Source organism: Alosa alosa, chromosome 21 (assembly GCF_017589495.1).
Source record: "Alosa alosa isolate M-15738 ecotype Scorff River chromosome 21, AALO_Geno_1.1, whole genome shotgun sequence".
In the NCBI taxonomy this organism is placed as follows: Eukaryota; Metazoa; Chordata; class Actinopteri; order Clupeiformes; family Clupeidae; genus Alosa; species Alosa alosa.
This window is the reverse complement of record NC_063209.1, coordinates 26,539,166-26,550,438: the sequence shown is the minus strand read 5'-3', so window position 1 is coordinate 26,550,438 and position 11,273 is coordinate 26,539,166. Positions and strand designations below refer to the sequence as shown.

Genomic DNA, 11,273 nt, shown 5'->3' with positions numbered 1-11,273 from the left:
TTTTTTTGGTGGCCACCAGGAACTCGTCCAGAGACACCAAACGGTCCTTATTGGCATCAACCTGACCCAATCAGAGCACACCATCAGTCATTAATACTCCCATTAACAGCTCACACACACACACACACACACACACAATACTCCCATTAACATCTCACACACACACACACACACACAATCCCATTTACAGCAGCATACACACACACTCATGTGAGAGCACGGACACACAAACCTCGTTCATGACGTGTTCTCTCATGCGCAGTCTCTCCTCCTCCATCTCCACCATATCGTCCTCCTCATTGGTCGGATCGTAGATCTTCTCCAGCTGAGGAAGGCCCATCAGAACGCACATTTCATTTCAAACAGCCAATGACATGCCATGATGCCTCACCAAAAATATGACCGTCAAAAAAGTCAAAAACTCTGCCCTACTGAATCTACAGTAGACCTGCCATGAAGCTTCCATACTAGAGATCAGCTCTAAGCACAGAGTTAATTAGCTTGTTTGTTAACTACCTTATACTACTCTCCTTTTATCAAAGATTATACATGGCAATCAGGAGCCACTTGCGGAAACCTGGATCGCCAAAAATCCTCATTTATGCAGAGCAAAGGCAGCGACTGCTCCATTGAAGTCTATGGCCAGAATTTCACCACATATGCTAAGATCTTGGTTCTATAGAGTTAGGATTGTGAATTTTGGACATGTTTTCATGATCCTCAAACCCTTCTGACCATATCAGGTAAATGTTTTGCATTTTGAGCACTCCAGTCTGGAGAAAACCGACCTTATATCAGGTGTGCGCCTGTTATTTATTCTGCTGCTGTTGGCCGGTTGCTACATCAATACGTCAACGACACGCCTCTTTATGCAGACAGGACTCAATCCCCATTTCGCGCCCATAGAGATGAACTACAACAAACTATTTTGCTCAGCCATGTATGATCTTTGCTTTTATCTATCCCCTAACCACAGCCTCTGGAGCTCAGCTGCAAGCAGACTCTACTACTTACAACAGCATGGGTTCAGTGCCCATAAAAAGAATGAAGGAATCTGTGTAGATAGAATTGTGTGTGAATAAAAAATATGTGTGAATAGATATGTGTGTGTGAACAGAAATGTGTGTGTGGATAGAAAAGTGTGTGTGGATAGAAATGTGTGCGAGACCTCGGCCCCACTCACCTCCTTGGTGAAGAGAGCCTCCAGCTCCTGCTCATCAAAGAAGCCGTCTCCATTAGAATCTGCAGAGACACGAAGAGTGACCAATACCATCACACACGTGTAGCAGGGGCTGTGTGTGTGTGTGTGTGTGTGTGTGTTGCACAGCAGATTATTACCGTGGAGGTTGAAAAAGGTTTTGGGGTCAAAGTCATCTGGGTCCAGACCGTCTTTGTCCTCCCAGACCTCTTTAAGTTGATTCTGGCTGCCCTGCACGCGTGTCCAAACACAGAAAGACACACAGCAAGCTGACATTAGTCATGAGGTCCTTCAACAGCATGAGCGGTTGTGTTAAAACAGTTTAAGTGTGTAAGTGCCTCTCTCTCTCTCTCTCTGTATGGGTCCCTCACCGGGTGGTTAACTTTGGGGTGGTCGGCATGCTTCTTCCTCATCTCCTCGTAGTGCTCCTCCTCTCGGCGGCGCGCCTCCTCGTCCAGGGTCTTCAGGTGCTCCTGCCGCTCGTGCTCCTTCATCATCTCATAGCGCTTGAACTCCTCGTGACGCTCCTTATCAAAGTTCTCCAGGTCACTCGTCGCCTACACACACACACACACACACACACACACACACACAGACACAGACACAGACAGAGAATAATGAACATCTATCTGTGTCTATATGCGTGTCAGGTACACACACAATAATATCTCTCTGTGTCTATGAGACACACACACAGATAGATGTGCCGTGTTCTCTCTTTCTGTGTGTGTGTGTGTGTGTGTGTGTGTGTGTGTGTGTGTAAAATTAGAGCATTTGAGTCCTATTGACATGTCCAGTTGCTTTCACTTTTTTTGATAGAGTAAAGTGTCTGTATCTGGCTCACACACACACACACCATTTCCAAATATCAACAAGTCATTTCCTGTTTGTACACACAGCTAAGAGAGTCACGGCTAGAGGCTGTTTAGTATCTCAGACTGTGCTCTACAGTGATGCTCGCCCACCCAGGCTCCAGAAGAGAGGACAGGACGGCGCTCACACTGACCAGGGGCAAGCGGCCGACGTCCTGCTGATCGCTATGGTTCCACTGACCAGGGCCAAGCGGCCGACGTCCTACCGATCGCTATGGTTCCACTGACCAGGGCCAAGCGGCCGACGTCCTACTGATCGCTATGGTTCCACTGCGGCACAGTTGGATCGCCAGCGCTGCGCTAGCGTCAAACAATTTGAGCGCTGAACTTGGCGCGACTTTCAAAGCGTAACACGAGGCTCATCAATTGTCAGTTCAAGCAACAGAACGTGGACAGTTTGTGTGTCACTTAGTTTCACCTCGCTTCACCTCTGCCGCTTTGTCATTTCCAATGTGATCCCCACCTTAGGAAACCGTCACACCACCCAACAGAGCAAGGGCAGCACAGCTGTGTCAGAACCATGTTTGCATGGAGTCAAATACTTAGATAGTCTCAGCAACTGCATCCTATCAGTTAGCTCACTGATGAGTATGTGAGTACATGTCTGTGAGTGTGTGAATTGGTGTGCAATAGTAAGCCTTGTGCAAGATGAGAATGTATAAGAGAGAAGAGAAGATGGAGTGGAAAAGTACAGGAAAGGTACTGGGAGTATCAGGATTCCCACACCAAGTCAAATGTAAAATTCCATGACTTTTCCCTGAAAAAAAAAAACTGAATTTCCATGACTTACTATCTGAATTGTACAATATACCGACCAATGATTCAGAGCAGCCGCGTAGTGTTCAAGAATCTTTTACACTTTTGTAGAGTGAGAAATGAATAAATGAGCATTGAATAAACAAAGTTGGGATACTCAAGCAAGCTAATAAACAGTTCTAAAACAGATAGTTCCGGTCGTTGATTGTGATTGGCTGAATCACGTTCGATGCCGTTGTAAAATCCAGCACAAACATACACCTTGACCGCATTCCGTTATATATTACTGTGCTACCATAACTTCATACAAAAGTTAAAGTAGCTGCGTCTCGACGTCGCTTGGCAACCATTCAGATAGAGGAAATATATTTCTTGGCGGAAGAATGATTATCTATGAATAAATTGTTACATTTCTCATTGCTTTGCCTTTACTTTATGAAACTTTGCCAGGTATTTAAAGCAACAGTTTTAGAAAATATATACACCATTTCTATGTGGAAATATTATTTGTATTAATGTATTATTTTTGGCAAGTAAATTTTAAACTGAAAAAAGAAATCCCTGATATTACATGACTTTGCCCAAAAAATGATAAAATCCCCTGACTTTCCATGTCTGGAATACACACACACACACACACAGTTTGAACCCTGCTCTTTACATACCGACTTGATGAGGCGGTCCAGATCGTCGACCTCAAAGGTGTGTGGGTTCATGTGGTTGAGATACTCAAACTGCTTCAGCAGGGCCTGGTGGTCTACTGCAATACCTACACACACACAGTGAAAACATCAGCTATACACATAAAAATACCACCATAATCCTGAGCCATACTTAGACAACACCAAGCATGTGAGCAACACACTAACATCTTCAAAATGGAATGGACCTGAAGCTCTACTGCTATCTGTGTGTGTGTATTCACAATCCTGAAGCACCACGTCTTAACACATATCCAACCCACACAGAAATAATTACTTTGGATTACACCCATAACTAAAACTGTTGAGTTTGTATCAGGACACACACACAGAGAGAGAGAGAGAGAGAGAGAGAGAGAGAGAGAGAGCTTCCAGTGCTCATCATAAGAGATGAGAGCCAAGCAACATAGAACATGATGCAATGGTCACTGGTGAGACCAGTCACTATGGCAACAGCACGACAGGGCTGAGTCAGCTCACAGCCGATAAATGACCTCCCCGAATAGCCATGGAACACAATCAAACACACACAGTCCCACTGTTGACCAGGCCACGGTAGCACTGTACAGAGGATCAGCACATGTGTTTGCATGGCTCAATGTATGAGATCTGATGTCATGTGTAATATCATCTGTGAGTGATGTGTTATATTATAATGATGTGCGTTTCCTGATAGCAGGTCTATGAGTGTTGGGGTCATTACTGTGTGTGTGTGTGTGTGTGTGTGTGTGTGTGTGTGTGTGTGTGTGTGTTTAGGGGGTTCACCTTTGCCCTCCTCCATGTCCTGCTTTGCTTTGATGAGCGTGCGCAGACGACTGACTTCCTGTCTCTTCAGCTCGTCCAGTTTGGTCCGCACATGATGGCTCACAAAGTCCAGCTCCTTAGCCAGTTTCCCTTGCTGTTCAGCAACACACATACAGACACACACGCATGCGCACATGCACACGCACACACACACACACACACACACACACACACACACACACGCATGCGCACATGCACACACACACACACATCACAACAATACAATTAACATGACTTCCTTTCACAAAATGTGTCTGTGCAGTGCTGAGCAGCCTTAAATAAACGACTACATGTGAGCGAGTTCCAGGGTCAGGCAGAGATCACCTTAATGTCCTCCATGTCAGTGTTGTGAAGCTTCTCTCTGAAGTGCTGGTCTTTCTCCAGATAGTCGATGACCTCCCTGAGGTAGCGGTCATAGTGCAGTCCCGTGTCCTTGGGAGAGAGAGTAAAAGAACCAGAGAGAAAGAGAGGGACACAGAGAGAAAGACAGCGAAAGTGGGATACAGAGAGAAAGAGTGACAGAGAGAAAGAGAGAGAGAGAGAGAGAGAGAGAGAGAGAGAGAGAGACAGAGAGAAAGAGTGATACAGAGAGAAAGACAGCGAAAGGAAAGTGGGATACAGAGAGAAAGAGTGACAGAGAAAGAGAGAAAAGAGAGAGAGAGAGAGAGAGAGAGAGAGGAAGGAATCATTCACATGAATGGAGTGGAAAGAACATGGGTCGTGGTCAGCTAGGGAAGTATAAAATACAAACAAGCCCCAGTGGCTAAGCGCTTGTCCGAGACCACCTTAAGCTTTGGTGGAATGTAGCTAAGACAGACACACAGGGAAGCCTGGCATCTGTAGTGTGGTCTGCGGTCTTAAGATCTGTCTCAAGATCTGTCTCGTCTTCACTGTTAGCATGCAGCCAGCAACGAACACATGTGCAGTCAAGAGAAACTGATAACCATCTGTGCGCTGTGCTTAGATCATAGATCTATGTGGTTGCGGGTGCATGTGTGTGTGTGTCTCACCACGCTCTGGGGAGCCTCCACGGTCTCCTCGGGCGCCTTGACTTTAGTCTTATCGATACTTATGGGAACGGCTTCCGAGCCCAACAGCAGCAGGCACGGCACTATAAGGCAACCGGTGAAGAGTCCTTTCATGGTCAGCATCTACAACGGCACGGAGAGAAGACAACCAAGGTTCAGTTGTTGGCACAATCTGATGCTGCAGGCAGGGTGTATTCATACATCATATCGTACGTTGAACTTGCACCTAGTTCCTGGGAGAGGAGACACACTCTAGAGTCTAGGCAGTTCTAGTATAGTAGTATTACTGTGTGATAGAAGCCATCATGATTGACTTGACCATTCTCGTAAAGAAATCATAAAAAGCGATATCGCAGAATAACGACTTGCTCTTACATAATCAACATCATGCTCAGTCTCAATTGACCTCTCAACCATTAGCTGCTAACCACAATTCAAAGTAAAGCTGATCAAATCGAAGCTAGTTCTATCCATAATAGCCAGTTGCTAACATCAGTATATCAATACGATGCTTATGAACTGGCTAACGTTATCATAGCTAGCAAACTGAACAAGCTTAACGTTAGAATGCTAGAAGCTACATGTAATAAATTAATTCTTATTTCAAACAACTAACATTAGTTCTGCTACCATCTTGAGGACTCGATATAACAGATATTTAGCAACTCAATATGCAATTAATTTAAATGGCTTAAGTCGGTTTTCTAAATTACTTGCTGACAAGCTAACGTTGAAGAAAATCTGAGAAAAATACATCCGAGATACCGTTAGGTTAACATTACCTGGCATCACCTCTATTTCTAACAATAACGTTAGATGAACTTACTTTGTGAGCGGTGTGACTGTCAGGCTAGCAGCTAGTTTAAATGTCTCCAGCTTCTTCTATGTCGACCTTTCATTCCTTCTTTCCTAGCGTACTCGCATCACGGTGAGACTCGTTAGCCCTGATTTTCAGACATCTAGTTGGTGTGAAAACGCTCTGGTTGTGCAATTAGCCAACGTTGCTAGCGAAGAATACTGCTGACTATCGAGTAATTGCTTTATTGTTGGGTTTTGATTGGACAGACAGCGCACTATGCAAGTGGGACATGCATCACACGGTGATGTGGTTGGTGTTGCTCTCTGCCGCTCAAACAGCGCCCCTCCGGTCCGGCCAGCCTCAATATCAAGTTGAGTTGCAGAGGAACGTACGTGGCGTTTATTCAGCTCGGAGGTTAAAAGGTGATGAAATGTCATCAATCCAACCTGACACGCCTCAGATTACGATATGAAATCTTAGTGTTTTGTTTTATTTGTCCATTTGTGAAATAAAATATAAGTATTTATTTTTATAGTTTTCTCACAAGACCATACTTGCATTAGGTCCCTTCCTTGGACCCCCCCCCCCAGTGACAGTGGCATCCTTGAGCTGATGGGACAGCTATAAATAAACCTCATTGAGGCTCAACATCCCCAGACATCCATTAGATAGCAGCATTTAGTGACTGAAGAGTTAGACACAGTACCTGTCCGGCTTGCAAACAAAAGAACCACTGTGAAATAAAAGTAACAGTTAAGGTTCTTCACATTTAAAAAGAGTTTAAAGGTTTCAGGATCTATTCAAGATACACAAACACAATACGTTTTATATTGAAATTTATTTTGTATGTACATTAAGACACCGTATAGATTTCTCCAGGCAGACACACACACACAGAGCATTTCAGTAAAAACAGCCATATTTGGACAGACGGGTAGCCAAAAGAAATGTGAAATATGACAATCCAGATCCATGCATCCAGTGTGTCCGCAGCCAGTCTCCCCCTCCTTGTGCCCTCAACAACCAAACACAGACACCACACACAGGCCATCACGCAAACCAGACGCAGAGCACAGCAAAGCCATGGGTGAACCATCAAACCAAACAGATCCCTGAAGAGGCAGTAGGCACAAAACAGTCATTCTTTTATTGCCATGCCGAGGGTCAGAGAGTAACCATTATCATCATCATAATCATCATCATCTTCTTGCATTCTTGCTCTCACATCTTAGCTTTAAAGGGCTCTAGACTTGGAAAATAACCTCCCTGTTTTTCTCACACACACACTCAGACAGAAATACAAACACTCACACACTCAGACAACAGGGCCCACCTCAGCTGAATTAACATTTGATATATGGGACTTCAGACTGTGTGGTCAACATTGACACACTGTAAACATATGCAGAATGACTAGACTAATGCCAGCGACACACAGACCTACGACACAGAGGGAAGACGTGCCCGTCGTCAGGAGACACTGCCAGCTATGTGGAACATGCCATGCAGCTGATGCCAACTTAAAGTTTCCCGCGTGGAAGGGCATCTGTTAAAGCAGACAGTTACAACAGACAGGTAGGTGAGCTCCTGAATTGCACAACTGGACAACATTACATTTCACAGCGGCCCACCATGCAGCTCTGTCTTTGTGAGGAAGCCCTGAGTAGAGTCTAGAGAACACTGCCCCCGTGAGGAGGCAGAGAGAGGAGCGATTTACAGCTAGAGAGAGAAGACAGAGAGAGAGAAAGAGAAAGAGAGAGAAAGAGAAAGAGAAAGAGAGAGAAAGAGAAAGAGAGAGAAAAGAGAGAGAGAGAGAGAGAGAGAGAGAGAGAGAGAGAGAAAGATGAATGTGGCAGACAGGGAGAAAAGCCAGGACAGGAGCAGAACAATAGGAAGCTGTCTGTGTGTGTGTGTGTGTGTTCAAACCGCTTTTTAACACAATGAAACTTCGTTTGAGAATAACTTAATTCAACTGTCCTGATTAGCTGTAGATAATCACATGGTTTTGTAAAAAAAAAAAGAGAAACAGTAAAAGGACATGGTCAGAATTTCTTCATCTGTCGTCTCTCCTGGCGTCGCTGTTTCTTCTCGTTCACTTCCTCGGGGGCTGTTGGAGAGGACGCGGAAAACCATGGGCCCAGGATGTTCACCCACAGCAGTTGTGCCGCACGAGCAGGGGCCTGAAAGAGAGAGAGAGAGAGAGAGAGAAAACAATCAATCACATTTGTCATCATTTAAACATGGCTATGTCTCTAGTTATACCAGGACAGTAAAATAATGTGGTCATGTCAAAAAATGATGTCAAATAAAAAAAAAAAAAGGGACCCATGCATTTTTATTGACAACATTTAAACACTTTTCCATTGCTTTTCATGACACTTTAGGTTGGGTCTAACTTTGACAATCACTGTTTCCCTTTTTTTTCTAGTAGGCTACTTAGGTCATTTCCAGCTGAGACTCTCGTGCCGCAGGACTGGGATGTAACGAGAGGAAAGTGGACGTACCAGGAGCCAGATATACCAGAAGTAGGAGGAGAGGGTGCTGAGAACCTGCACGATGGCCGTCAGTAGGATCACATCCTTCAGATGCCTATAGGCCAACAGGGGAGTGGGAGGGGAGAGAGGGAAAAGGAGAGTAAACATATCAAAGAGAGAATCACATAGGGCTCAATGCGCTCAACAGATTCTTAGTGTTGAGGTCAGTGCTCAGAGTGCTCACACAAACACCTAAAAAAAGCATTCTATAAATATGCAGCATCTTGGTTAGTGGTACTGCCCAGTGAATATGGAGTAAACATGCTCCATTCACATACACGCACACACACACACACTTACTCGGCCATGCCCTGCTCCATGTTAAGGTCGATGCCTCCGTCCAGCAGACTGCCATCCTCTGCAAAGGCTGGCTTGGCCATGGCGGCCATGGACCGGTAGCTGGCCACATACACAACCAGCGAAAAGACTAGCAGCAGCTATCATGGCAACACCAAAGAGGTCAGAGGTTAAAAAACAGAGGGGTGTGACAGGAGGAGTATGTCAAACAAGAAGTAGAGGTGATTGTAACATCAGTGATGAATCACATAAAATCAAATCTTGACACCAGCCAGGAAATATTTGTGTAAAACTTGCCACACGCTTACCCATGTCCAGAAGGTGGACGAGCTGTAGAACAGTAATAGATTTATCGCTGCATATATGGCCTAAGGAGAAAGAAAGTATGTGATTAGAGTTTCTGCAAGGACCCACCCTGATGCAACATGCTTCAAAAGCAACACCATTCTTCTAGACATAGGGGTAACAGTAGGCTACAACAGCATACTTAGAATGAGAATTCTGAGCAATGCCAAAAAGATTGCTCACTTACATTCGCTCCCAGAATGACTCGAGTGTAGAACTTTAGAGTCGCCTCGTTCTCCTCGTGGATCTGCTTCTTGCCTTTCGTGCCGACCTTGCCTTTAGGCTTTACATAGAGGGTATGGAAGCAGAAAACAGGGCATCGTCAAGGAAACTACGTCTCATCCGGACAACAGCAGAATTAATCTAGTTAAATCCGTAAGCATATTGACAGATTCAAAATGATTGGAACAAAATCACACCGGACCGGATCACATTACCAATGAAGAACACCCGTACATAACATCTGCCTACATATCCAGCAATTAGAAACAAAACGAGGCAACATCAGAGTGTTTTATAAACCATATCCTCCTGCTATGTATCCCTTGACTTGACTCGCCGACTGGTTCTGTCAATAACACTGTGCAGCTTGCCATAAACACGACAGACAATTTATAACCTACCGCCATGTCCTCGGCTTCTTCCCGTTTCTCTGTGGTGTCCTTCACGCGTTTAAACACTCGTATCCTAATTGATTCCCGTTATTGCATGTTTAGACATTAATACTCTGGTTTAATACAAGCCCAAAGTTCACCATGCAAGGCAGCAAGCTATGGCAGCAAGTAACACATCAGCGTTCCTGAATGACGTTCTCAGCGCATCGGAAACACGTCATATTTTCCCCCTTCTTCGCCTTTTCTCATCTGTCGAAAATAAAAACTGGAGTGATATATTGCCACCTGCTGTCAGCAAGTAGGCAGCCAACCTATTTTCTTGAAGCATACATTTGAAATCATTTCCATAACAAGACGTTAAATCCTCAAAAAAATTATCAAGAAATGGGTCATTCTATAAAACGGGTGTTATTTGCGTCCACAACGTTGCATGAGATGCATAAAACTATTAGTTCTATTAGGGTCCCTGTTAACATGGTGTACAAGAAAATACTATTCTTAAAGACTATCACACTATTTGTTACAATTTTTCACAAGTGCATGGCCATTTCCATGTGCCCGGGTTGACCGACATGACATTTACTATATCACCACGTAAAAGTTATAGGCTATTCTTATTTGTGCTCATTGTGTGCTTCACCTCACTGTGTTTTACTAATTCACGGATGGGATAAATGCAGACCATTCCTTGTATAGTAGACTTGGCCTATAAACCTGATTTACATTTTTACACACACACACACACACATATACATATATATATATATATATATATATATATATATATATATATATATACTTATCAAACTTTTGTTATTTTTAGAATTAAACATATTCCCTGATGACATTAGACACATTTATTCAGAAAAAATCATGTTTTTTTTGCGTCCCTAGGTCCCCTTTGCGTCACATTAACTTGTGTTGTCTGTAAAAAAACTTTTTTTTTTAAAATAATGTCTGCCTGTAGAACAATTCTGTCTCAAGAAACTAAGCAGAACAATTCTGATATTATTTGACATTGTTTATTTGTTGTTTTTTCCCATTACTATGAGGGGAAAGCTTAATCCAACCACACCGTCTGGCAAATTAGACAGGAGGAATAACTGTTTTTCATTACAGTTTTAACACTATCATTGTTAACCAAATGACATTTCTAATTGAAGGCATGTATGGTGGGTAAATATGATTGTTTGGGTGATCATGTCTTTAATACTATATGGATAAACTGAAATTTTTTTTACTTCTGATGACAAATGTACAGTGGAAAATGCACCTGTTTCATAAAATGACCCAAATATTGTAGACATGTTGTGTATGAATGGTCG

At 43.6% G+C, this 11,273-nt stretch overlaps 2 protein-coding genes across 2 annotated transcripts in view; both read right to left on the bottom strand.

Moving 5' to 3' along the window:
• The window catches only part of nucb2a (nucleobindin 2a), a 10,117-nt gene extending 3,722 nt beyond the window's left edge, over nt 1-6,395 (bottom strand). Inside the window, exons 1-10 of the mRNA XM_048231224.1 lie at nt 6,186-6,395; nt 5,342-5,482; nt 4,656-4,763; nt 4,293-4,425; nt 3,492-3,595; nt 1,570-1,755; nt 1,339-1,429; nt 1,184-1,242; nt 233-325; nt 1-61 (exon numbers count right to left, since the gene is read on the bottom strand). The exon at nt 1-61 is cut by the window's left edge and continues 29 nt beyond it. Of these exons, the coding sequence (XP_048087181.1) occupies nt 1-61; nt 233-325; nt 1,184-1,242; nt 1,339-1,429; nt 1,570-1,755; nt 3,492-3,595; nt 4,293-4,425; nt 4,656-4,763; nt 5,342-5,482 (976 nt within the window). The 5' untranslated portion in view covers nt 6,186-6,395. The remainder of the gene's footprint in view (nt 62-232; nt 326-1,183; nt 1,243-1,338; nt 1,430-1,569; nt 1,756-3,491; nt 3,596-4,292; nt 4,426-4,655; nt 4,764-5,341; nt 5,483-6,185) is intronic.
• Nucleotides 6,396-6,981: 586 nt separating this feature from the next.
• Nucleotides 6,982-10,355, bottom strand: tmem208 (transmembrane protein 208). Its single transcript, XM_048231725.1, has 6 exons — nt 9,958-10,355; nt 9,522-9,617; nt 9,298-9,357; nt 8,993-9,129; nt 8,663-8,747; nt 6,982-8,338 (listed from the first exon to the last, which is right to left on the bottom strand). Exons 1-6 carry the CDS (start codon nt 9,961-9,963, stop codon nt 8,201-8,203), a joined length of 522 nt encoding a protein of 173 aa, XP_048087682.1. The 5' UTR covers nt 9,964-10,355; the 3' UTR covers nt 6,982-8,200.
• Between the last annotated feature and the right edge of the window lie 918 nt (nt 10,356-11,273).